The sequence below is a fragment of the Megalopta genalis genome, chromosome 4, assembly GCF_051020955.1.
Source record: "Megalopta genalis isolate 19385.01 chromosome 4, iyMegGena1_principal, whole genome shotgun sequence".
Classification (NCBI taxonomy): Eukaryota; Metazoa; Arthropoda; class Insecta; order Hymenoptera; family Halictidae; genus Megalopta; species Megalopta genalis.
In genome coordinates, this window is record NC_135016.1 from 30,026,991 (window position 1) to 30,052,815 (window position 25,825).

At 38.4% G+C, this 25,825-nt stretch overlaps 5 protein-coding genes across 18 annotated transcripts in view; 2 read left to right on the forward strand and 3 right to left on the reverse strand.

Annotated features, from left to right (window-relative positions):
• Mob2 (MOB kinase activator 2) overlaps positions 1-7,089 on the forward strand; it is a 110,040-nt gene extending 102,951 nt beyond the window's left edge. For all 8 annotated transcript variants that reach the window (XM_033466938.2, XM_033466942.2, XM_033466940.2 and 5 more), the window contains 4 exons: positions 2,733-2,987; positions 4,467-4,591; positions 5,496-5,723; positions 6,515-7,089. In XM_033466938.2, coding sequence (XP_033322829.1) covers positions 2,733-2,987; positions 4,467-4,591; positions 5,496-5,723; positions 6,515-6,585 — 679 coding nt within the window. In that variant the 3' untranslated portion in view covers positions 6,586-7,089. The remainder of the gene's footprint in view (positions 1-2,732; positions 2,988-4,466; positions 4,592-5,495; positions 5,724-6,514) is intronic.
• On the reverse strand, positions 6,706-9,238 carry LOC117218501 (uncharacterized). 3 transcript variants are annotated; one of them, XR_013033141.1, is made up of 6 exons: positions 8,934-9,238; positions 8,687-8,855; positions 8,384-8,624; positions 8,058-8,218; positions 7,286-7,969; positions 6,706-7,209 (listed from the first exon to the last, which is right to left on the reverse strand). XR_013033141.1 is itself a non-coding variant. In XM_033466935.2 (6 exons), exons 1-6 carry the CDS (start codon positions 9,061-9,063, stop codon positions 7,543-7,545), a joined length of 1,047 nt encoding a protein of 348 aa, XP_033322826.2. In that variant the 5' UTR covers positions 9,064-9,238; the 3' UTR covers positions 6,706-7,542. The 3 variants fall into 3 exon arrangements, 2 of the variants coding, with proteins under 2 accessions (XP_033322826.2, XP_076377054.1); XM_033466935.2 differs by having other exon boundaries at positions 6,706-7,969; positions 8,384-8,511; positions 8,593-8,624; XM_076520939.1 differs by having other exon boundaries at positions 6,706-7,969.
• Positions 9,239-9,352: 114 nt separating this feature from the next.
• Positions 9,353-17,322, reverse strand: Hip14 (palmitoyltransferase Hip14). Of its 3 annotated transcripts, none has more exons than XM_033466932.2 (10): positions 16,799-17,322; positions 15,890-16,145; positions 15,614-15,813; positions 15,330-15,539; positions 14,958-15,252; positions 14,692-14,892; positions 14,236-14,397; positions 13,994-14,150; positions 13,560-13,804; positions 9,353-13,440 (listed from the first exon to the last, which is right to left on the reverse strand). In XM_033466932.2, exons 2-10 carry the CDS (start codon positions 16,025-16,027, stop codon positions 13,204-13,206), a joined length of 1,845 nt encoding a protein of 614 aa, XP_033322823.2. In that variant the 5' UTR covers positions 16,028-16,145; positions 16,799-17,322; the 3' UTR covers positions 9,353-13,203. The 3 variants fall into 3 exon arrangements, with proteins under 3 accessions (XP_033322823.2, XP_033322824.2, XP_076377049.1); XM_033466933.2 differs by having other exon boundaries at positions 14,958-15,237; positions 16,799-17,318; XM_076520934.1 differs by lacking the exon at positions 16,799-17,322 and adding an exon at positions 16,620-16,756.
• Positions 17,323-18,190: 868 nt separating this feature from the next.
• Positions 18,191-19,985, forward strand: Fdx2 (Adrenodoxin-like protein 2, mitochondrial Ferredoxin 2). Of its 2 annotated transcripts, XR_004489765.2 has the most exons (5): positions 18,191-18,637; positions 18,960-19,072; positions 19,179-19,311; positions 19,648-19,840; positions 19,951-19,985. XR_004489765.2 is itself a non-coding variant. In XM_033466760.2 (4 exons), the coding sequence occupies exons 1-4, from the start codon at positions 18,489-18,491 to the stop codon at positions 19,736-19,738; spliced, it is 486 nt and encodes a 161-aa protein (XP_033322651.2). In that variant the 5' UTR covers positions 18,193-18,488; the 3' UTR covers positions 19,739-19,985. The 2 variants fall into 2 exon arrangements, 1 of the variants encoding a protein (XP_033322651.2); XM_033466760.2 differs by having other exon boundaries at positions 18,193-18,637; positions 19,648-19,985.
• A 1,574-nt stretch (positions 19,986-21,559) lies between these two features.
• LOC117218415 (uncharacterized) overlaps positions 21,560-25,825 on the reverse strand; it is a 73,769-nt gene continuing 69,503 nt past the window's right edge. For both annotated transcript variants that reach the window (XM_033466763.2, XM_033466762.2), the window contains exon 5: positions 21,560-24,824. In XM_033466763.2, the coding sequence (XP_033322654.1) occupies positions 24,306-24,824 (519 nt within the window). In that variant the 3' untranslated portion in view covers positions 21,560-24,305. The remainder of the gene's footprint in view (positions 24,825-25,825) is intronic.

Genomic DNA, 25,825 nt, shown 5'->3' on the forward strand with positions numbered 1-25,825 from the left:
GGCATAGTGTTAATTACGAAAGATCCGTAACAGATTTATCGTTTCGTTTCTATCGAAATTACGAATTTCCTGGGAAACGATTGTTCGAATTTCGCAGTAAAATTTGTGCAATTCATCAACTGCAATTTAACCGTTTGCACCACGATCGATGTTCTTAATAATTTCATTAATAGAATCAGAGAATTTTTCTTTGAAAAGAAAAGAACGAATGACATTCGTATTTGTTAGATTATAGCATTAGGTCTACCGGAAAGTTCTGTCTGATAATGTCATTGGAAATTTCAATAGATATGCACATATTCATTTGAGAAATTATATATATATATTATTTTTGAAAAATGTTGCTCGCAAATTGCCATCACGCTGGCAAGAGGTCATAAGTAACGACGGAAATTATATTGTACAATAAATATTACTAACTTTACGAAAAATCTATTTTTGAAAAATGTTGCTCACAAATTGCCATCAAGCTGGCAAGAGGTCATAAGTAACGACGGGAATTATATTGTACAATAAATATTACTAACTTTACGAAAAATCTATTTTTGAAAAATGTTGCTCACAAATTGCCATCAAGCTGGCAAGAGGTCACAAGTAACGACGGAAATTATATTGTACAATAAATATTACTAAATTTATGAAAAATCTATTATTTCCTTTCATTTCTCAAACGGACAGAACTTTCCGGTAGACCTAATATATGAAATCTACATCGCGAGTCCGGCTCGTTACAGTGCAAAGGGTTAATTACGGTGTGATTCAAGGTACCAATTATATTTAGTGCTCGGTAGATGCGGTATTAAAGCAGCATGAACAGTTTCGCGTGTGTTCGCGAGCTATGGAATTTCTACGTGACCGAAATCGGAAGACCGATTCGCGACGTTGAAGTCATTCGGGTAAACTTGATTCGGAATCAGCGCGCAGCGATCCTCGAAGTTTGTTCTTTCCATTGATTTCGGCGAGACAACGCTCGAACTTCCTCGGCTTTGTCGGGCTCGGCTCGACTCGTCGCGACGCGGGCCCGGTAATTAGCCGGATACGTGATTGCTCGGTCCAATCAAGAAGTTTCGCGCTACGTGCCCGCGCCATTACAAACATAAACGAGACGCGATGTGTCCCTCGGCCGAACGGCAATCCCAAAAGACCGGGCACCGATCCGGCAGCCATTGGTTATCCGCTAACAAGATGTTTATGCGTTTTCTGGCTCCGGTAAACCGGGCTCGTATTTTACGCTGCTCGACGCGAACCTTAATTTCCATCGGTGACGAATAAACGAATAACAATTACAATCAAGATGCGGCGGAACATATTTTTGCGCTTTCGATTACCGTCCGTTGTAACAGTGGTTGCCAGTTTCCTATAGCGGAAAGGGCTAATCGTTGCGGTTAAGTTAACCCCTTAACGCGCAGAAACGTATTAACACGGGCGTGCAAAACCGGCCAAAATGTGCAGACCCGTATATATACGGTCGGCGTCGCAACTTATGTCGCTAAAATGTTTAGATTCGAATATATGAAAAACAGTACGATGGGTACAAAATTCGATCTGCAATGCGATTCAATATTCACTATAATTATTTATCCACTATTTTTATTGAATTTTTAGTAATTTTTGCATTTTTTTTACATATTTATTGAAATTAAGGTCCAAATATGTATATTTTCTTAGATAAAAAAAATTGATCTTTTTTGGTCGGTTTTTTTTTTTTAAATTGTGCATTAAGGGGTTAAGCTTTTCAAGCATCGACATATGTATTTTGCGTGTCCACGTACGATCATTTGTATCATTTTTTAAGAAATTAACAGGTTAACGTTCGTACAATGAACGTCAAAATATATCTTTTTAATTAAATAGTCTTTCACGGTGATATTAGCATTTTTCTATAACGGAAAGGGTTGATCGTTGTAGTTAAACATTTAGCAAAGCATCGACATATGAGCCGTTCATTTTGAAAGTGGCATAAGTCACTTTGTTTTTAAGTCGATATATTTAAGGGTTTGCGTTTGAACACGTTTAAAAATATGGATGCTAACTTTCGAGAAGATTTACTTGTATTTCTTATCTCAGGATACTGGTATTTTTCTCAGTGTAAATAATTTCGTATAAACATTAAAAAATCACCACTTTTCATTACGGTAAAGTGTCTTATGCCACTTTCAAAATAAACGGCTCATATTTCGTGTCTCCGTGTATAAACGTTTATTACAATTCTTAAAGAATGAACAAGTAAAAATTTGTGCAATGAACGTTGAAATATATTTTTCTGGTTCGATAGTCCTCCACGGTGGCATTGGCAGTGGCCATGTTTCTATCGCGAATAAGATAAATCGTTATCGTTAACAACTTGTGGAATAACGGACGTTTAAACGTTTAACGTAAAACATAAATACCGACATGAATACCGTAAGAAACATTTAACAGGCGCGCATCTCGAAAAACTCGTACAACAGACATCAAAGTATACTTTTCCTCGCGCCGACACTCTACAGCGACACGCATTTTTCGGTTAAGGACGGGGTGGACGGGGGGTGAAACGGTTAGGGCAAGCACGGACATGTCTCGTACCCGGCATTCACGATCGCATTCTGCGAATGATTCGCTTTGTCGCTTGAGAGCAGCGTTTCTAGAGCAGCAACCAAGGGAATAAAAAAGAAAAAAAAAAGAGAAAAAGAAAAAGGTGAGCCGGCAACGATGGCGAGGAACTAAACGAGCGATTTTACCGCTGTTCGTAGAAAAGCCCGACGAAAGGAGAAGGATGCGGGAACCACAGAGGATCCGAAATTGTACCTCGAGGAGGCGGCCCTCGAAAGGCAGCTGCCCGAACTGGACCTGAGGATGCTGGTCGATCTGCCGCCTGGCCTCGACTACAACGAGTGGCTGGCCTCTCACACCCTCGCACTGTTCGATCACATCAACCTCGTTTACGGAACGATATCCGAGTTCTGCACCATGACGGGCTGTCCCGACATGACCGGTCCCGGTTTAAGGTACGTCCTACTCCATGAAACTAATTTTTCAAACCCCACTTCGGAACCTTCCGTCCTCTAAAACGCAGCCCTGTGTCGTTACGCCGGGATAGAGCTAGCAGAAAGATTTCGCTCTTGCGTCATTCGAATCGCAAGAAAAGAAAAAGAACATTTCTATTTCGCCCCTAGTTGACGCATTGAGCAAGAAAGTAATTTTATTTTTTATCCGCTGAAATCATTGACCCTTTATTGTCCCTATTGTTGAACTAAACTAACATTTATTTTTGCACCAATAGACAAAGTATAATATAATTAAATAATAATGTAATATCATTATGTGTATAATATAATAATATAATTTACATTATATTTTCGAATAATGTCACAATTCTATAGCGTGTGAGAGCAGTTGTACTTCTCAATTGTTCTAAATGAATTGTATACAGGGTGTCCCAAAAGTGTCTCGTAATACGGAAACGGGTGGTTCCTGAGGTCGTTCGAAGCAATTTTCTCCTTAGCGAAAATGCAATCCGCGGCTTTGTTTACGGGTTATTAACGAAAAACAGTGACCAATGAGAGGCGAGATCAGCTGACGCGAGCCAATGAGCGGAACTAGACTTTGTATACTCGTTGGCTAGGCCGTCTCCCGCTCCAGCCGAGCTCGCCTCTCATTGGTCACTGTTTTTCGCAAATAACTCGTAAACAAAGCCACGGATTGCATTTTCACTAAGGAGAAAATTGCTTCGAACGACCTCAGGAATCCCCCATTTCCGTATTACGAGACATTTTTGGGACACCCTGTATAGAGGAATATGATTGAATCATATAATTTTATAGTAAATTCTGAAAGAGGACGTTTCTATAGCTCTTGGTTGTTGCAATGATTGGAAGAAGAATTTTATTTTTGACTCACCAAAATTGTTAGAGGGAGAGAGAGAGGAAGAAAGAGAACACCTTCATTGTAGATAAAAATTCACTGTCAAGATACTATATACTTTGGACAAGCCTGACAAGTACATTAACCCTTTTCAGACATCGGATATTCATATCAAATAGTTGATAATAGTCTCGTAATAGTTGATGCTACAATAATGCGCACATTTTTAACCGAATGTCGATCGAACTGTTTGCAATCGTTCAGTGTCCCCGTCTATAATTTTCATCCGAATTGTCTTGCATCTGTTTGGAAAGTGAACGGAGTACGATCCCGAAGAATGCAATTCATAGAATTTCATTAGGACACAGCGTGTCAATATCCGTGGCCAAAAGAAACTGGAGCTCCGGGAACGTAGTTCTCCGGAAAGTTTTTTCGCCTACGAAACGCTGCTCTAAGAATACGAAAAAAGAACGCGGCAAAGGAAGAGTTTTAAGGAGCGTTCTCCGAACAGTTCCAGGTTTTTTCCACGGCGATTTCTTTCGGCCATTTCTTCTTCCTTTGTTGGTCCGTTCTGGCCGAACATTACCCGGTCGAGTAATTTTCGCTCTGTTATCGTGTTTCAGAACGTATCTGTGGTTCGACGAGAAAGGGAAGAAAACGAGAGTGGCAGCGCCACAGTATATAGATTATGTTATGACTTTTACACAACGCACCGTTAGTGACGAGACTATATTTCCTACGAAATATGGTAAGTAGTCCAGAACATCGACGGACGAAAAAAAGAAAAATTGTTCCGCGTAGTGTACCATCGCCGAATATTCGATCATTCGTTCGATGAGCAATTTGTACCGTTTTATGGAGCACATAACCCAGATCCGACGAGATCGCAAATCGAGATCGCTAAAGCTTTTATGAATCGTCCGGAGAAAAATTGTATTTTACGACCGGCGTGCTGTCCTACTCCCGGTTTTATGGATTTCGCCTCTTTGCTTATTGTGTTTGCCCTTGTTAGACCGAAACTATATTTCTAGTCGGGGAGGGCAGTTATTGTCAGGCAAATTTTTATGCACCCGCGTTGTTTGCGCGTCCGTAAAATGCTGGAGAATGCTGGAGCGTTAACAAATGATAACGGCAGTTCTGCAAAGTATGCTTCGGTTGCCGTTCGATCCTGATTTTCGCGGAATAATATGCATACACGGATCTTTCCGCAACAATGTATTTTTAGAATATTAAAATTCGAGAACAGAGTTTTGGTCGCAAAACGTTCCTCTCTAAAAACCGCTCGTAAGAACAGCGCGATATCCGAGGACTCTTTCGGTAGAAAACACTCTGATCGTAAGTGCCTATCCAAGCTCTACGTTATTCAAAAATATGTACTTTTTTTTTTTGTCCATCTTCTCTACAAAGATTGCATCAAGAGGCGCCATTTTTAGCAGTAGCGTCTTTCAGCGCCATATTCTTAATCGTTTGCAAAAGGACGGATTTGCGACGATGTTACCATTGGCACGTGGAACGGTTACCAATGAAAATAAATTTTATTAACGTTGGCACTTGCAATGTTCTCTGCCAGAACTCTCTGTCTTCGACGACGCGCGTACCGACGAAAGATGGTAATAACGGCGCTAATCCGTCGGGTTTCGTTGATGTTTCAGCAAATGAATTTCCTAGCTCGTTCGAATCGATAGTGCGTAAGATCCTGCGGCTACTGTACCACGTGGTGGCACACATTTACCACTGCCACTTCAGAGAGGTAGCACTATTGGGGTTGCACGCTCACCTCAATTGTGTGTTCGCCCACCTCACGCTCCTTAATCAACGCTTCAACCTGATCGATCCCAAGGAAACGGAGATCTTGGGGGACTTAGAGGCTGCCCTCTTGGGTAAGCTCGACCACGGCCGATCGATATTATTATGCAACGCTCGTGGACCTTCAGTCTAAATCTGAAAGAGCGATCTTTCTTCGCTGCTTCAACCCCTAAGTGGACCTTCGGAACAGAACGAAACAGAACGATACAGCTGATATATTTAACGCGCGGTTTTGCTCGATTGGTAAATGGCGATGTAGTTTAACTCTTTCGCGTCGAAGATGACGGTTCGCCTATCATTGGATCTAGAAGTGTTTGCAGGAAAAGGGAGGACAGTATTATTATATCGCTCGATCCCTGCCTATTAGCAGCACCAGTTAACGGTATATGCATGCAGCGTATAGCCATACAAGCAATACACCGACCCACTAAAATCGCGTGGTTACATAAATGAACGTGGTGACGCACACCGGGACGATGGTCGTCCAATATCTATATGCATATCGATGATTTTGTGTAATCTCTTCAGCGTCACGGAACGCCATTTACGTTTCATTATTATATATTCTTCGTTCCCCTTTCCTATTTCTAACTTTAATCGTTTACAAAGGAACAATGCCTAATAGAGCCCTAAGATATCTTTTACAGTCGAAAGAGAAGAAAAATTAACTGTTCTACTTTTGAAAATCAATTTTAAATAATTATAATGTCCGATAAACTCCTAAAGATGACTATCGCGTTCAAAAGAGAAGAAGAATTAACTTATGAACCATTTCAGCGATACTAATGTATTTTATTAGCTTTATCGTGTATGCTTATTGCGGACGATTGAATTACAATTACTGACAGTGGTTCTCTGGTTGCAGGTGACTCGACATCATCATCTGCGCCTTCACAAACCTTAGCCATCCAGGAGACTCCGACCACAGCCACCTAGATCGCAATGCACAGCAAGCCAGAGGTTGCAGTTCCTGAGACTAGGTGACGATAGGCGTTTGTTTTCCACCGTTTTAAGTTCTTCTCTCCCTTTTCCCTTTTTCCTCTCTGTCTCTCTCTCTTTTTCTCTTTTTTTTTTTTTTAAACATAGAATATGCGAGCAACAGAGTTTAAAGGATAAACGACCACACGCAGGTGGAGCGAAAGCGCAGTTCTGTAAAAACCAGTAGTACCTGTACATAGCGAAGTGTGAACAACAACTACATGATGTAATTAGGTTCCTCCGTTTGTTGTTTGTGAGATTGTACATAATTTATTAAACAGTAAGATATACGGAAGAGACGAAGGATGATTATTGATTATTATTGACAAAGTTAGTTGCTATAAGAGATAATTTGTTCTGTAAAAAAAAAAGATACAAATAACGATATGAGACAAAGCGAATGAAACGATAATAATATTGTAAAGTTAAAGTAATACCAAATATATACCTGGTGTTAAGGCATGTGTTATTTTCGGTCCAACTCATTCGGTCGGTTTTTTCCAGTCCTGCAATCATCGTTTGTGTCATCGATGTCCTTCGCCGTCGACCATCGTTGCAAGAAACGAAGCCTTTTATCCTACTCTGCGATGGAAATACTGTCAAGTATAAGAAATCAGCAATCGTTGACTTAAAAACAGTACACGTTTCTATAAATTACATCTATCCAATTTTGAGCCTGCAAGTGTTTTCAGCATTCGGATCCTTGAAATCTGCTTCCTCTTGCCTCAGTCCAGTTTCTCCAAACCAGCCGAAGCCATCCATCATGAACTGAGTCCATCAGCCATACACCTTCTACCTCACCGTAACGTATAAATGATCGCGATCTCGTTAAGTAATATTCTCGTTTCACGAATAGAAGCGGAGAGAGAAGATTCCGTGAACCTTGCACGTACAACAAAGACATATTCTCCTCTGTCAAGTGCAATCAACGGAAGGAGTAACAACCTGTTTCACTTCAACTATCCGAATTGCTGCAAACAAGCTAGCAATCTCTCTCAAAAATAGGCCAACTGCTTCAGCGATAGGTTCGCAAAGGTCTTTCAACGAGGTCGCAACGTTATAGAATAAAATTAGCACAGGCTGGATAAGAGCGTTGAACAGGATGGATAGACAGGGTTTTATGAAATAATCCGCAAACATTTGCATAATGCCCACGGTGAGTGGTCTGATAATGCTGTAGAGCACGAAACGAATTAATTGTAGGATAAACGCCGTGACAAAGGCCGTGCCGATGTGGACTGTCCCGAATATTTCAGCCCAAAACCGCGTTGCCGCTTGGTCGGTCTTTTCCGCGCACTTCTCTGTCGCCAAAATCGGTGGCGAGTCCGTTGTTCTAAAATATCTAGGTGAAAGACGTAACCATAAATCCTACAGTAGCTTTTGTGTGCGACGGTTAATATTGAAAATTATATTTATAAAATTTCACCTACGCCGAATTCCCATGATCAAAGTAATAGATCTCTATCTTCTCCATTGGCCTCGGATCTTCGATCTTTGCCTTTTCTTCAGCTTTTGATGCTGTAACTGTTTTTATAGCTTTAGCACTTCTTTTGTTGGGTATGCCTTCTGATATTTCGCAGCACACGAAGGGCTGTATTAAAAGAGAATATTGTTAAATACTACATATTTTGTCATGGGATATATCTCCTGAAGTATGGCAAGCCTCGTATAGAGATAATTCTAAGTTGAATATGCTAAACATATAAATATGGTATTTAAAATAAGCGGAAGAATTAATTATTCTCGCTGCAATTACCTCGGCATAATGAGGGCATTTCTGTTGTTTCAATTTAACCTTGTATGTTTTATCTTGCCTGCATGGATATCCTTTGTTGGGCCATTTCCACGGGAAGGGGCACCAAAGTGGCGAACGATTTGATACACCTAAAATAACATTCAAAAAGTATCTAAACAGAATCCACAAAAAACCATCTGTAATAACATTATATTTTTCCTCGGAATTACCATTCTTATATTTCAGTGGTAAAGTGTAAGGTCTAGAATCAAAATATAAATCAGTAAATAATCATGTCACATAATGTGAAAGTAATGATTTTACATCTTATGAGCGTGACATAAACATGGCATCGTTGATTGCATAGGCGGCTTTTGGTTAATCGATGGTTCTTTCTTAGACGATGGATCTGCTGCATTTTTTCTGTAATAGTGCTCTGCTGGAACTCCTCGGTTTATAATTCCATATTGCTTGTGACATGAACAATCTTTAACTGATTAATCGTACTACTTAGTTTCTATTTGCTAGTAAAGCCTAATTTATGTAAAATTATATTCCTGGGGAACATTACCCTCTTGTTTCATACGTTCAGTATCAGACTCTTTGATGCTAGTGTCTATTCCGCAGCTATCTGATGGCAGACACGATATGTTAGAAGCTTCTGTTGCATCGACGCAAGGATACTCGTCTGCAGAAACCATGATGAACGCATTTCTTGAACACAAAGTGAACTGAAACTAAAATTAAATTAACATTGAACGATAACACACAACTAAACTGTCAAACGAAAGTAACGGAAACGGTTAACTTCGTTCAAATGTTTCTAAAAATTACTACAAAATCCATGTAGATACACATAATACTACAAAACACTCTATTCCTACATGTCTGAAGTAACAAGAATTACCGTATACAACCGGTATGAGACTATAAAAATGCATTTCGGGTCTCTTGAGAAAATTTTGGAGTCGACGAATGACAAGCAAACGATTGATCATTTTCCTTTTTATTCATTTTATGACACATAGTTATTTTGATTTAATTCCGCAATTATTTACCAAAATTTCTTAGACTTCCAACGTGTCCCGCTAAATTGTTCGAAGTGAACGGAAAAACGGATATATTTACATCGATTCGGTTGGAAGTATATTAGAACGGTTTAGTTTAGTCTAGCAAGATTCGATACAGCAGCTGTAAGCTGGTCTACGCGACGTGTATCGTTCGCAAGGAGGCATTATTATGTATATTCCAAATGTGTAACAAGTCGCAAAAAGTGTTTTACAAGATTACATTTAATGTCCTTTCACCGGAAACACCTTTTCTTTTCTTTGTTTCATCAACTACAATCTATATATCCAGGTGCTCGCGTGTCTGTCATGTTTTAATTGCGCCGTCGACATCTCCCCCTGCACCATCCATTCGCAACGCACAAGTAAAATATGTCAAAACATGAATTATAAAAATTTGTTCCGTGTTGTATTGTATATTTGTTCGTTCATTGCGTGTATGTTTCTCAAAATGTTCAAATGCATTCTTGGTTTCCCGAATCGTTCGTAAACGGAGATCACTGTTAGATAAGTGTTCATCGCGCACACTTACGGAATATGATAACCATTAACCCTCGGACGGCGGTGCCTAGGTCTGTTGCGACCCCCAAAGGCTTCACGCCCTTTAGTTTCTAACAGCTAACAAGCTAACTAAAGAATTCAGTTATGAGGTATTTTTCACTCCAAAATGTTTTTATAAAGTCTACAGAATATTCTACAATGTTCATATAGCATTCAAAAATAAAACACGAAAAAGTTGTTGAAGTAAAAAATTAGATATCTTAAAAGCTGATGATGCAGTATCTAAAAACATTGATAAATTATAACCTGTATGGATCTGGACATTTTCGCTCATGAAGTCTGTAACTACCGTTTTCCGAGGGTTTATTGTTAATCGTTAAATAAAATCCTAAACGTCGTGTTACCCCTAATATCGGTCAGACTAGAACGGAAATATGCATAAATACATTTAAAAAAGAAAGTTACACCTAACAAACGCATTCGTTTCGACGGTTAATCGAACAGTCTGGTACAAATCAATTTACGCTTAACTTACGCTTGTATTTAGAATATTTATACACATGTTTCTTCAAGTGAATTCCGACAATCGAGTATTCGATTCTGAATTAATATCATTGACTCTCTTAACCCTATGCGGACTCTTCAACGTTTCGTGGAAAATCCATGTTTTTAACGTTCTGTACAAGCGGCCCAATTATGGGAACAAGTGATCTCTCCCATTTAATAATGATACACAGGACAGAATGTACAGAAAGTCAATTCTCTTCTGTACACAGGTGCATTAGAAAAAAAAAGTATAAGGCGATCAAACTATCAAAATAAAATACCTGACTATTTACATTATCGTATAATGAAACCAAATGATCTGTACATAAAATTATAATCAGTCGTACACAATTAAAACTAGCCTGAGACCAGTGAAAGTTCTATGATACAATCGATAAAAATCATAAAGATACAATTGCTATTCCATACCTGCTTTATCGCGAAAACACTTCGAACACAGACCAAACACAACCAAGTTTTTACATTGTGTATTTGTTTTCTAGACACTACTGAGAATTTGTGTTATTATCAAAACTTAAAATACAGCTGACAGGTTTCATCGATTTTCTACAACATTGTGTGTAGGACAACGATGAAACATTTAGGCACCTATTCGAAATGCGATGTCAAATATGTAATACCCGCACTCCGTCAATGGGAATCTGTGGTAGTAACAATCGGTAACCATTGACAAAAAATCACCTACTGAAACTTGACAAAATGGAACCTCGTTCGATACCAATTAAGTCGATTCTGTTAAGGTTGCAATTCAATTATACAATTTTACTTCTTTTTTCACAGTAATTGTGCGTACAACGCAACTGTCACAGCTGTTGTTTCTAATAATGATAAAAACTGGAATTGACGTGGGTGTCTGCAACCTTAACAGTATACGGTGTTTCGTTCGAATACATTTTCAGTGGCTGACAATTCAAACCGGTAAGATACATAGACGCGTCTGAACGGTGTACTAATATTTAAGTAAAAGAAGTAATTTACAATTATAGGCGCGAGTACATGTTTTGGAATGTGAAAGAACATTGAACTTGACCACAAGTTAATACCTGTAACGTACGCTTAATCGTCGCCTTTGTAATTGTCGTACAAAAAAGTTTCGTTCTGTGTCTGCATCAGACCATTCTTTTAGTTTTCAATTTTTCTGTTAAATCACTACGTACAAGTAATAAGATAGATTCTCGAAAATTTGACAATATTATTCACGTGTGTGACACCCATTGGAACAGACATTGTAAACAATTTGTTATGTATACGCTATTTTGTAAATATTTTTATATTGCTATCGTTAAAATGTTCACCATTTCTCGTTTGCGCAATGCAATTAATCACGGATTAGACGCAACAACGTTAATCAAACCTTACGAGATTAGAAGTGTAAAGAGTTACATAGGTATTGGATGTCCATTGAAGAATACAAGCGTGGCACTTAAAACTGGTGAACTTACTCATAGATACGAAAGAACAGATTATACAGCCAACGGTAATATGCAATTCAAATTATCTATCGTAATCTGGTTACGCAGCGTGTTCGTTTTTTAGCTGCTTAATTGAAATCCTTAAACTTAGTTTCCTTATATAGGTATATACATAGATGTTATGTATACGCTCATGACCAGCACTTCTTCTATGTTTTTCTTTCTGAAGTTCCGAACTGTTCGAATGTAATACAGAATTGCTGTTTTTGAAAGGCGTTTAGCAAAAATTTGCTGTTCGTCTTTCATCCGTGGATGTATTTCTACGACGTTTAAAAGCTACAAAGTACAAACAATTATAATAAATAATATCATTAAAAAGTACATCGTATAGTTTTCTCATAGAACTGACTGTCATGGTTCTTTCTTACAAAGATATATATTGTTCTTCGATATGATTGAAATATTACTGTTCGCGCAGAAATGACACTATTCAACGTCAGTCTTGCGTTTTACTAAGCAATAGGCAATTCATATAACTTTCTCCTTATTTTCTGAGAAATTTAATTTTATAAAAGACGAATTTTTCTTGCTTTCCGAACAGTTTTCCACACACAAATACAACATTACAAACATTTAGATTATAGTTGTATGAATTGTCTACCGGTTGTCAAAAAGCAAAATTACAATTTTGTTGAACAGTGTTATAATTCGAACCAGGTTGATATTTTTTATCTCTTCCACGGTGCTACGGATAACTAAAGACAATTCTTGGAAAAAAATGTTAACGTATTCACGTTTAATGATTACGTTGCGCTTACATGTGAAACATATTGTATATTTACATTGTAAATTATCGTTAATCCCGTCGGGAGAATAGATTCGAATAAATACAGGTGGCCAAAAAAAGAGCTCGCTGAGCGATCTTTTCGAAAATATTGTTCAAAGTACTTGTGCATATCGTTCGATGCTCGTACGATAGAAAATACGGAAAAATGATGGCAATGGGAGGACACGCATACTTACGGTCGTAGAACAGTCTTTTACAATAGACGCATTTTCAAAGTCCCGTGGCTCATCTGACTGTGTACGAAAATTACTTCCAATTCAATATCTGTATACGCAAAAATCACTGGAACAACGAACTCACTTGTGCAAAAACTACTTTTTGCGGAGTAACTCTGTTTAGTGGCCCAGAGAATGCTTCAGGCAGAAATGATATGACACAGTTTTAGCTTCTGACGGCTGGAATGAACGCGTCACCCGTAACAGTTCTTTTTCCTCATCGACAGATGATTTATATGTACTGGTAGTTGTCCTTGGTAGCGAGCAATGGCAACTTCTCGATGCTCTGTTTGTGATCAAAACTGTGCAGCCAGTCTGAGCTGGGTTTCGCCTTCACCCCGCAGAAGCTAACGTTGCAGAAGTCGGCAGCATTCTGAAGGGCTCCGCGATGGAAGGGATTTCCTTGCTTGAAGTGCGTATATCGCCCAGCATTCATACGCTCGTTCGTTGTCATTCCGAGAACCATTATCTAATTAACAACAAGATGCATTAGATCTTCAACTTGGCAAGGATGTTACAAAGTTAATGTCTATTCAAAAGTAATCTCGTAATGGCATATTTTTGGTGGAACTGGAAGGAACATTCTACCTGATAACACTGGCACGCTAACAACGTGCCAACCCAGAAGAAATGCAAGGATGTATTAACAGTGATCCACATCACCCACGCGTCGCAGGTAGCCGCGGCAACAAGATAGTTATCAGCAGTGTGGCCATTCGTTAAGTTTGTCCAACATTCGAACTGCCAATATTGTACACTAGCGGATAAAACAACGATACAGAGTCCTAATAGTGACGCTAAAAACCCCAGGAAATACTTGTGGTTGTGTGCACCTACAAATCATGTGTAAAAGAGAAAGAGAGCGTCAGAAGTATTGCGCGGTACGATTAAACTGTTTGAATTTGATATATAAAGAGATTAGATTGTCTAGACTCGACGGACGTTGTTTAAGCTGTAATACGCGATTACTTAGTAGACATGGCAGAGCACTCCTCTGTCCTGTTTCGCTTCTATTAGCTTACCAATACAGTTATTGACCCACGGGCAATGATGATCGAAACGTGCCACGCATCGATCACACGTGGAACAATGCTTGGATCGCATGGGCCTTCTGACTAAACAACTACTGCAGAACGATTGGGGCTCGAAACCACCCGACTCTGCTAACTCTATAATTGTCTGCAAATAGTTGAACGTTAAGAGGATCCAGTACTATTTTATAGCTAAAATCAATTCCTGAACTGCATTCTCTAAAAAGGCTTACATTCAGCTTGTCTTCGTGCGTCGCTGTAATTACACCAGGATCGCCTCTCCAGGACTGTAAAAAACATATCCACAACGGTACCGAACCGCCTACCAACAATAACCACAAATACCACGTAGCGTGTATGCCCAACCAGAATACCCACGTAACGTATATCCACATCTGTAACAAAAGAACAATCTGGAATCATACAGAATTTACGTAAACATGTAACGATAAACATTCGTCATGCAGATATTACATGGAAGAACTGTTTGTGTATTCGATAATATTAACTAAAAAAGCTCTCAATACATTTCTTGGTATGCGTTATCTGAGACACGTCCTTGCGATAAGACATCTTTTATTATCTGTTCAAGATAGATGGAAGTTACGGTCCGATTCGATAAATTTTTTCTATCACGATCATCGGCCTGCGTGTATGTATGTTAAGAGGAATCGTGTACGCAAACTCACCTTCGTAGCTAAGTAAACTGACATCGGTACAATATGAAACAATCGTTCGTCGAAGATAAAATGATTAGCTAAGTATAACGCTATGTAAAGAGTGACAAAGGCACCTAATTTTACTAGATAATCCAGTCCGCTCTGAAGAATTATTCCGATTAGATAAAAAATTATAAATGGCGAACTGACCATACAGTACCAGCGCATTCTCTGGAAGAAGCAAAAATTCAGAATATAAAATAAAGAATGCTGCTGATTGCAAATATGACTGGTACCTTATCTCTACACCATGTTCTAGTTCTGCCTTGTTTCTCGCGGATCTCTTGACTAATTTTGTGTCCCAACCAAGCAGCACCGATATGACGACCTAATAACGTCATCGGTGTCTCGTCGCGGATATTGGGAACGTCCAAAGACGCGCCATGGTGGACCAACGTAGATATCGCTGTACTGTTCTCGGCTATGATGGCCCAGTGCAGAGCTGTATTGCCATGGAAATTGTCTGCGAGCGAGTGAGACGCTCCTAACGTTAATAACAATCTTGTCGGGTCTAGACTGTAAAAGGAAAGACTTCAGAGTCATAGATGCAATATGATTCCAATAGAATCCATTTGGAGTTAGATAAGCCTATCGCGTTTTCGCATTACCTATTTACTTTGTAGGCACTCCACATAAGGGGTGTCATCGCGCTTCTATCTGGCATGTTAGGATTTACTCCCTTTGCGACTAGATAAGCAACAATCGATGTATGACCAAATTGTGCTGCTAAATGGATACAGGAGAATCCTTCCGAGTCTCTAAGAGTAGGATCGGCGCCTGCTCTCATTAATATCACCACTGTGGACAGGTGACCTTGCCTGAAAACAAGATATTTCAATCCGTTAGTACATCCACATTAACGAAACTTACAGATCTACAATGTAACGTTCACCTTGTAGCCCAGTGCAAAGGTGTGGAATCAAGTTCTCCGCCAATTGCATCGACAACAGCCCCCTTTGCAATAAGATACTTTACTATATCTTTTCGATTGTTTATAGCAGCCCAATGTAATAATGTTACAGTTTCTGAATCTGGTTGATTTACATCCGCGCCAGCTTCTACTAGTTCTGTTACACGATCCAGGGCTCCATACTGAAAGAAACAAGTTCAGAAACAAAACCATAGAAAACACATATGTATAATATGTATTCGATGCGGTCTCTTTTACCTGTGTGGCTCTAACAATATCAAACGAGCTGCAATCTTGTGCCGGAGGTCTAACAGGTTCTTGATGATGACTACTGGGATCGTCTGGCTCCCCACTGCCTTCGTCTTGGCAGGCAACTTGCATCTTTAACGCATACATGTTGAATTCGTTGATTCCAACTGTAGAGTTAAGTCATAGATCCGCAGAAGAAGCGTGCGTAACAAACACTTTGGAACTTTTTAGTAATGGGAAGGTATTACTGCAAGACTAGTAAGTTCTGCAAAATGAATAACAAACATGTACACAGTGATATAACATACAAAATAAATGAGAAATAACTCGAGTTAAAAAGAAGTTAATTTTCCCTGTGAAAATTTATCATAAGTTAAAAATAAAATGAAAATAAATAAAATATTTCGTATACGTTTGTTTCCATTGCCGAAAATAATTCTTTAAAGCACATCTAGCACTGTTCGAAACTTTTTCACAGTGCCACGAACGTTTTGTCATGACGAGCACTTCATATCATTCTGCACGAGCGAACTCCATCCGGTGATTAATATTGTTCGATTTAACCGGCAACAATCAATCGGCCGTTTGTATTCAGAGGGCACAACAGCGTTGTAAATACGACGTGTACTACGAAGTACTTTATACATTGCGCATATTGACAATCGATTGATCAGTCGAGGCAAGGACTAACGATAAACGTCCCGATCAAAATTTCTTTTATCCGCCGGGATTGACTTACCTGGACGCACTTTTTTCTCTAGCTTTTACGATCGAACACAACATACAGCACTATTAAAAAACGACATGGCTCCCTAAGGATGCTATTAGAGTTTGCGGTGCAATTCGTAATTACTCCGCGACTACGACATAATTATCTTCGACTCGCTAAAACGTGTTGACAACGCGATCGTGACTTACCTGCAAGTAATGACAGTGCTGATAATGTTCACGCATAGTACGACAGCGGCGTGCTACCCTCGAATGCGTCCGAAGGGGTTAGATTTAAAGGACAAGCAGTCTGCGGGGGTGGGGCGCCGGTACATCGCATAGAATCCGGACAAAGTTTGACCTTTTCCACGCCGATAGAAATATAACACCCTCCTGCGACTATTCCCTCTTCGTCAATGCAGGATAACGTAGCTCTCTCCTCGTTTGTAGTACGCTATCATTGCTATAATCGATGGTTTTCTCTATCGTTCACGATAGAACTTCGTTACACACGCACCGTGTTCAGCACTGACGCACGATACACTGTTCGCGTCGACATGCACATTATGCTTTCCCAAGTTTCGCGAGCTATTTCTTATTGACCAAACGGCTTCGCAAGCCGCCCGATCGGTATCCGATACTCGTCAAACGAACGTGATACGGCGATTGTGGCGACACATTTCAAATTTGTCCACGCGAAGGGATAACGAGCGGAATCGTGCCACGGACAATTATGCACTGTATAGCGGTGAACAAATCGTTCAATGTATTTTTCTGTCACACGCTCGCCAGGCTTTAATATAACGTTCCTTAACCTTTTAATCGAGCCGTGCTTTATTCTTAATAGGCTGTGAAATGATAGTTACTATCTTGGTTATTTGAAGTAACCTATTTCTGTATCTTATTTGTGAATTAGTAATTGAACTGAATTGGACGTGGGTTCTAGTCCATTCTATAGTAGAGCTGATCACGTTATTTGGCCGCTTGGCGCACCACTTGCGCAAAAATTCGTGGCATCGTACACTGTCCTTTTTCCCGATACCAATGACGAAGATAATTCGAAATCTCTTGTAAAACAGTATCCAAATTTTTATATGGCTTAACCAAATGTAATGTGTCTATTTCGCAAGAATGCTCCATGATATATTATGGTTCACATAATAAGTTACGCGTGGATGTTCGTTTAACCTAAAACTTTATTCCACATGAAATACAGTTGAATATAATCTCAAAGACGCTATGGAGCACAATGACGAAAACATTTGTTGTACATTAGGAGCGTATAGTTAAATTTGTACAATTTGCATCTCGTTGTCGCAACTTCCACACATCTCCTAATTGTTTCGAGCGGTGCGCATTAATTCATTGTAATATTTCCACTCTCGATACTTATAGTTTAATTAAATATTTAATATTTTAATATGAAATTATTAAACTAATAAAAAAAATAAATTATTCCCGTTTCGTATAATCGTGCTCACTCTAAAAAGATTTATTATAAATTGATTACTCGTTGGTAAGTAACAATAATTGTATTAACATTTACAAGGTGGCAAAAATTTTATTAACATAATTCATTAACTCAATCGATATTAAAAATTGTCGATAAAATAGAAAATGTCAATGATTTACATCTGCCACATCCTCTATGGTTGATGTACCTCTGTCGCCAAAATAGAGAGTTGAGGATGTTATGACACGTGCTCAGTAACGTCACACGTGTCAAGTGTTTCATAACCTACCGTTTAGGGATAAGTTAAAGTATACGGTATACCGCCCAGAAAGAATGTTGCGAAAGTACTCGAAGTCAATATAGCTCCGTCCAGTTCTCAGTTTCATCGACTTGGTCACGGTGTTCGGTGAAATTGCCATCCTCCACCTATGGTATTTCAACGAAAAAATGGCGCTATTAAATAAGTTTCAACGAATGTCGACGGCGTTCTTCAATGTTGCTTCACATTATTCGAAATACAAAAACAACACGACGTTGTCCTCCTTCCAAGCGATAAGACAAACCTCGACCACTCAACCGCTTTCGGAAAAACAGGAGTAAGTGACGACATTCACTTTTTCCCTCTCTTATCTCAGTTTTTTTAATTGTTGCGATTGCTACCTAATAATTAGTTTCAGCATAACGTCAAGGTTATGCCTCCAAAAAGATTATTGCACTTTTTCTACACTCGGACAAATGAACGACGTAAAATTATCGCTATACCGAATTGCAATTAAATGAGGATAATTCAGATTCGAATTGAATTCTAAACTTTAATAAACATAAGTTTGATTACAAATTGTTCTAAAAATGGATATAACGGAAAATTTGAAAAAATTGCGATTTAGATTGCTATCTTTTTATTACAAATATTTTCAGAGTCAACATAACATTTATCAAGGCAAATGGAGAAAAGATTAAGGCAAAAGGAAAAGAGGGAGATACTATTTTAGATATTGTTGTAAACAATGAAATAGATTTGGATGGCTATGGCGAGTTGAAAGATTTTTAACAAATTCATTTCATTCAAATAAAAAATGTTTTTATTTTATGATTATCTGTGTTCGAAACAAATTACTATGTTGTAAACTTCTATAGGAGCTTGTGAAGGAACCCTAACTTGCAGTACATGTCATTTAATATTTCCAAAAGAAGTTTACGACACTCTTCCTGACAAACCAACAGATGAAGAATTGGACATGTTGGACTTAGCATATGAATTAACAGATACGTAAGTTGGAAATAATTTTTAATTTCTTCTATTAGCTTTTTTATTAATTCCATTAGACTACAGATCTTTATGCATGTCCTCGATCCTTTAAAGGAACTTGTGACAAAGGATATTAAACAAAATAGGAGAATTTATTCTATGTATTGTAGTTTTTTTATAAAGTTTTTCCCTGCATCGAATCTCATGAAAGTAAGATGAAGAAGTAGAATAAATTTGCAAGATAAGATTTATTTGAAGTTTGGCAATGTTAGCCAAGTTAGAGTATTGAATTTCAAATACTGTCTGCTAGATTCCACAGAAACTTTCTACATGTTTATAAAGGTATTATCATTTTAGGTCGCGTTTAGGCTGCCAGATAGTTATGACTAAAGAATTAAATGGAATCGAAGTGAGAGTACCGACAACCCTCAACGATGCAAGAGCGTAACCACATTTTTGTCTACCTCGCTTAAAATGTACAGAATTTGAACAATAAGCATTCGAATTTTTTAATTAAAGATAGAGAATATAAGAAGAACTATTCTTTAATGTAAGGCTTGCCTATACATCGTAGATCCTTGAAGTATTTTATGTGTAAGAAGCATGTTAATAGCTCTTCATAATTTCAATGTTTATATATTATTGTTGTATATGTTTTAGAGCAATATAGGCGATTAAGTACAGTCGTCTCTTAATTCAACAGCTTTTTCTCCTCCCAATTCAAGAACCTTTTTATCCCCACCATTCTGCGCAGTTGCTTTAGAAAGAGAACGGGAGATTATCAAGAGAGACAAAACGAACCTAGTGGGCTCTATGTGTGAGTGTCCACACCGACGAGAAATCTGCTATAAAACAGTTCAAATGTGCTCTAAACCAGCTTTTAATTTTCTGTAAATCTACTCTATAACAGCATAAAATCTACTCTACGTCTGCTCTAAAACAGCACAAAATCTGTTCTAAATCTGCTTTAAAGCGACACGAAATCTGCAGAAGGTGCTGCTCTAAAACTCTAAAAACGCGAATTATTGAACAATACGCCCTAATTGGATATAAAATACAATTGAGAAAACTATTATGGACTCTGCTTTAATTCTGCTCTAAATGTGAGGCGAGATTAGTTGGTGCGAGATAGCCGAACTCGCCTCTCATTGATCAGTGTTTTTCGTTAATAACTTATAAACAAAGTTTGCATTTGCATTTGCGCTAAGGAAAAAGTTACTTTAAATGCCCTCAGAAACTCCTCATTTTCCGGAAATAACGTAATTTTGGAAGACCCTGTATATACATACAATAGTATGTATTATCTAATGTAAATTTGAATCAAAGAGTGTAACAAAATTTATTAAAAGTTGGACGATGAACCAATAGTTACAGTAAAATTCTGTTAGTCTTTCCATTTTTTGAATTCCAAAGAATATATAATTTTAAATGATAGTAGCGTCGCTTGCTGCAGAATCAAGAAGATTTTTTAAAATCGCTATATAGCGCCAATTAGTAAATGGCAAAACGCTGAAACTGCTAGTCAAAACAGGACTTCCAAATTTCACCACAAGAGGCGCCACTATTTAGCTAGTAGTTTCTGCGTTTTGCCATTTACTAATTGGTGCTGCACGAACCCTGAACAGAGCTTCTAAATATTGCCACAAGAGGCGTTATTATCGTCTAATCGAGGATTGATTCGTGCTGGATTTTGCACTGAATCTCATACCAGAAGTAGTAAGATTTATTAGTCCCCGATATTTACAATAATAAATAGATGTTTTTTTTATATAGTATATAGATGCAAGATATTTTCCTAAACATTTTTGTAATGTTCCCAAAATTGACAGTTTCATACTACTTTTCACACATATATTTTCCTTATAGCAAGAATCAATGCATCAAGTATGCATTTTTTTCTATATTTTTGTAATAATAAATAGGGATTTATAGTATAAAATAGATGTAAAAGATTTTTCTGAACATTCCTGTATCTGACGAATATTCATACACTAGTAAAGATTCATACGCTAGTAATGTACAAATATTTTGTTTCTCTAATTTTTCGTATTTTATTATATATATTTATTACTACACATCCACAAATAAGAAAGCATGTGGCAAAAATCTTGTATACCTAGATGTCTGAAGTTGCATCTTTTTTCTTAATAAAAAGAATTTTTTCAAATACCATAAATAGACATAATTATTAAGCTGTACTACTTGTAGTATAAGGAAAATGCTGAATTTTTGCAAGTAGTACAAGTCAACGAAAAGTCAGACGGCCATAAATTTTTCAGAAAACGCTTTTATTTTCACACTTTACAAGACATATTCTATTTTACAATAATAAATTGAATTCCAAGTGTCCACAATACTTCAGTTTCACAATGATGAATCGATGCTCTTGTCAATTTGGAATTGTCCTCTGCGAAGAGTCCGCACGGACACCGACAATGGGCTCCGTATAGATCTGCGATCAGTGGTGAGAAAGGCCCTTCCATTTAGTTCGATGAGTCTAAATCACCAAGGATTAACTTTTGGAAACCTTTTCCATTTATTTTAAACGTTTACATGTTCGATTGACATCTTCGTGATTGTGTACTTCACTTTGCGATTAAGTTTCTCTTGAAAATGATATCCTAACTTTTCGGAAATGTTTTATTTGCAGTCCTTACCAATATCACGTTCTACAATCTCTATGTGGTAGCAGTTGGTTGTACTTGAATCTCCATCGTGCGTTCAGAATAATTTATTTTTTTCCCTTAAGTAGGTACATACCGAATACATCAGTTAAATTGGTATTTAGTAAGTACCAGTACATAAAGCTAAAACACTTTTGTACTATGCATGTTATACATGGACCCGACAAATAATTTAATTCATGTATTGTCGCGTGTTACATATAATAATGTTGTATTGCTACACTACTTACAAGTCCGGTAGAAAGTACACGTTTATGGTGTTTATAAAATGTACATATTTTCATTCGCTTACCATACCCACTTCAAATATTACTCGGAAATTACACGAGATACATTTGTATAGTCTGCATCCTTTTATATACTATGTACACAAACATTGGCCCAACTTTCGTTAACGTCGACTTAACAATGAACTGTAAAACAGGCTAATAAGAATTCACAAAAATTCTACTGCAATACAAATTCGTATCATTCTCTTTAAAACACTTTACCCGCCAAGTCTGGTGATTTTACGATAATTAACTGTATACAGCGTGCCCCAATAATAACGGCAAAACCAGAAAAAAAACAATTCTCTTGGTTATTCGTATAGAATCACCTTCATTCTGATTGCACCATGAATCCTGGGAACCCCCTGTATAGTTAAGTACTTTTGTACTGTTATTTGTTACCGTGTAACTTTCAAATCGTGAGCCACATATTTTTGTAAGTATTATATATCGCAGATTTTTTTTCTAAGTCATCCTATAACTTTGATTCTAGTGCACTGAATTATTGTTTCACTTTTTTTAGTTTACAACTAGGGCATGTTATAAATACGTTCGCATAAAAAAACAATGTTTAATGAGTAAGAAATAAAGATTCTCTATGAATAAAAAATACTATTACTCTTGTAGAACGAATTCTTCTATACAACGAGTTGGTCGGCTCGCTTAAATAATATTAAGCATTTAAGTCTAAACTTACGTCCGTTCACAACTTAATAACTGCAGCTATTGGAAGTGATTAAAGTATAGACCGCGCGGAAAGGAACAAACACGTATTCAAGGATAAATGCTTAAATAATAAAAATCAAGATGATTTATGCTTGCTGGAAATCTTGGTGGAGTTCGAATCTCAGGATGCGCAATATTGTGCAAACGTTGCGTACATGATACCGCTGACAATAAAACGAATGAAAAATTTTGTGGACGTTTCAAGTAAAAATGGACGATATTTATAAAGAAGCATCTGTGTTGAGCGAAAAGAATTAACATTGGACACATTTTAAGCGCCCGGTAATTAAATTAAATTCGCCACATCTCGAGATTCGAACCTCTCTAACTTCGAGATACATTTAACGAAGAGTCTGTAATCGCTTAATCGCGATAGTCAAAGTCCGCAAACCTTAATCTTTCGTGAAAGCGAAAGTAACCTAGGACTAGAGGTTTCGTACGATTAAACATAATAATAATAATAAAGAAATGGCAAGATCCATGCTGGTGTAAACTATGTCCCAATGAGTTAGAGAAGACGTAGGCGGCGGGCGAACTTTGATCCTATTCTTATTCACAGAAATAGCACACTAAATTCGAATAACTCTCGTATTTTGGAATCAGAAAAATTGCCCACCACGGAGCTTAACCTAATTCATTGGGCGATTGATAGTTTCGACGTGCAAATATTCTCAACTCAATCACTTCGATTCAACGTTTCAACTTTCAATACTTTTTTACATTTACTTCTTTCGCACACTCGTATCGATAGTTCCAAGCACGAGGCTCGCTAACGATCAACTTTTCGCGCACTGTTTAGCTTTAAGCACGCAAGAAACCCTTTCGCTATCTCTCTTCCGATTGCTCGATCGATGGCCGATCAATTTTCTTTTAGAAAGGTCACTTGTTAAATACCGTTGACCAATAAGGATTTCTAACAGCGAAGGCACTATTCAACCGACAAGTCGGCAAGAAACAATTATACTTTTCGAACGAGTAGTAGGCAATTGTTTTAACATCGAGATCAACGCGAGGTTAAAGAACGTTACACCGTTAGATTCCAATTATTGACTCGAAACGAACGAAAGGAAAATTCCACGAAGATTACGCAATGTCTTCGTTCAGGCCCATCTTGGGTCTAGGTTGAGGTGGATTAGCTTGCAAGAATTGATCGTTGCGATCTTATCAAGGTCGGCATCGTTCAAAAAGTCTTCCTTCGATCGACTCAGGACTGTCGAAGAGACAGTTCCACAAGGAACCACACCGTGAAATGCGAGCAATATCGATTCCTCTAGGCAAGATCCTCCTGATCCCGATCGCGAAGAGACATCGTCAGCCTCAACCTAGAATCCCGGTCCTAGACCAAAGTTGAGAGTTCATGGGGGCTATTGGTGGTCGCAGCACTGCTAAGGTCCAGCGTGGCGGCTGGTAGTCCAGGGCTGACACTGCCACTGGCTTCCCTGGGCAGATGCTGGGACCTGTTCAGCTTGTTCCCAGGGCTGGGAGGCGACCTGTCCCCCGGCGTGTCCGGCGGCGTGACTATGCTCCTGTGAGTGCTGACGTTCAGGTGATTGTGCGTCGCTGCGATGGGTGCCGGCGACATCGACACGTGCCGATGATGATGATGATGATGGTAGTGCTGGTAGTGAGAGCCTCTGCCGTGGCTCGAGTGGCCGGCAGCGTTCTGCTGGCCGGCGAGGGGGCCGACTTTGGCCGCGTAGCCGGCGTGGTGCGATAGGGGACCTCGGTGTAGTTGCTGCTGGTGGTGCTGATGGTGCGACGCGTTCTGGTGCTGCTGCAGTTGTTGCTGCCGTTGCAGTTGCACTGCTGCTTCGCATTGCTCGCGCGCCAACGCCTTCACCGCGTTCGTCTTCTCCTGGAAAGGGGCACAGATATTAGGCCAGAGTTACGGGTTTCTCTTCGCAGTCTCTTTGCATAGAGCAGCGGACAGTGACCGAAACAATGTGATCGGTTCGTCTCGTTTTTCTTATATAACAACCATTTAACCAGTTTAGCTGTGTTCGACGAGTATACTCGTCACGGAGAAATGGCAATATTTTGTGACACGACGAGCGTACTCGTCGTGCGTAAGAAGTAGCGACCATTGGCTATTTAAATTGTAATTTTAAGGAAAACAAAAACATATTCTCAAATTTCAAGATGTTCAGAATATTTTGAGGCCAATCCTGCACGAAGTTGTTTACATTGTTGTAAAAATAAAATTAGAAAAGAATCACGGTATTGGTGTACGACGTGCAAAGTGCCATTATATATTGTTCCTTACTTTGCTAAATACCACTCTTTCTACAGCAGCAATTTGAATTTTTCACTTTTATAAGTATTCGATTATCTCTGGATTTTTCGTTTATTATATATATGGTATATGTTAACGTCGAGTGAATAAGTAAATATTAGTAATAAAACTGTTAATTTTATCAAATAAAATCGTCTTTTTGATCCAATATTTTAACAGCGACACTCACATTGTGTTCGACGAGTATACTCGTCATCGCTTGATTCTCGCGACACATATAAGTGCGCACTCTGAAATGGAGGCGCCACAGCTAACTGGTTAATAACTTCGAAGATTTCTGTTAAACCTCAAGTATTCCAACAAAATTGTGATTTATCCAATACTATATAGGGTGTCTCGGTAACTCTGTTACAAAGAGATATCTCCATTATCGTTAATGATATACGGAAATGCTTGAGGAATAAATTGTTTGGTTCGAAGGGACACGTGTTGTGGTGGAAATCATTTTTTTGTAAAGGTCATATTTTTTGAGATTTCAAGGTCATCGATGTTTTTTCAAATACGATTACATATTTCTATCGTTATATGGTGATAGCTAAGATCAAGACGAATCTAATAACCTA

Excerpts from the sequence above, each read along its gene's own strand:
- Fdx2 (XM_033466760.2), top strand. The coding sequence starts at position 18,489 with ATGGCGCTATTAAATAAGTTTCAACGAATGTCGACGGCGTTCTTCAAT. Across the intron at positions 18,638-18,959 it reads CCGCTTTCGGAAAAACAGGA|AGTCAACATAACATTTATCA; the intron begins GTAAGTGACGAC and ends AAATATTTTCAG. Across the intron at positions 19,312-19,647 it reads GCATATGAATTAACAGATAC|GTCGCGTTTAGGCTGCCAGA; the intron begins GTAAGTTGGAAA and ends TTATCATTTTAG.
- LOC117218501 (XM_076520939.1), bottom strand. The coding sequence starts at position 9,063 with ATGGTTTCTGCAGACGAGTATCCTTGCGTCGATGCAACAGAAGCTTCT. Across the intron at positions 8,219-8,383 it reads AATGCCCTCATTATGCCGAG|CCCTTCGTGTGCTGCGAAAT; the intron begins GTAATTGCAGCG and ends CTTTTAATACAG. Across the intron at positions 7,970-8,057 it reads TTTGATCATGGGAATTCGGC|ATATTTTAGAACAACGGACT; the intron begins GTAGGTGAAATT and ends TCTTTCACCTAG.
- Hip14 (XM_033466932.2), bottom strand. The coding sequence starts at position 16,027 with ATGTATGCGTTAAAGATGCAAGTTGCCTGCCAAGACGAAGGCAGTGGG. Across the intron at positions 15,540-15,613 it reads CCTTTGCACTGGGCTACAAG|GCAAGGTCACCTGTCCACAG; the intron begins GTGAACGTTACA and ends TCTTGTTTTCAG. Across the intron at positions 14,398-14,691 it reads CAGTTTACTTAGCTACGAAG|ATGTGGATATACGTTACGTG; the intron begins GTGAGTTTGCGT and ends CTTTTGTTACAG.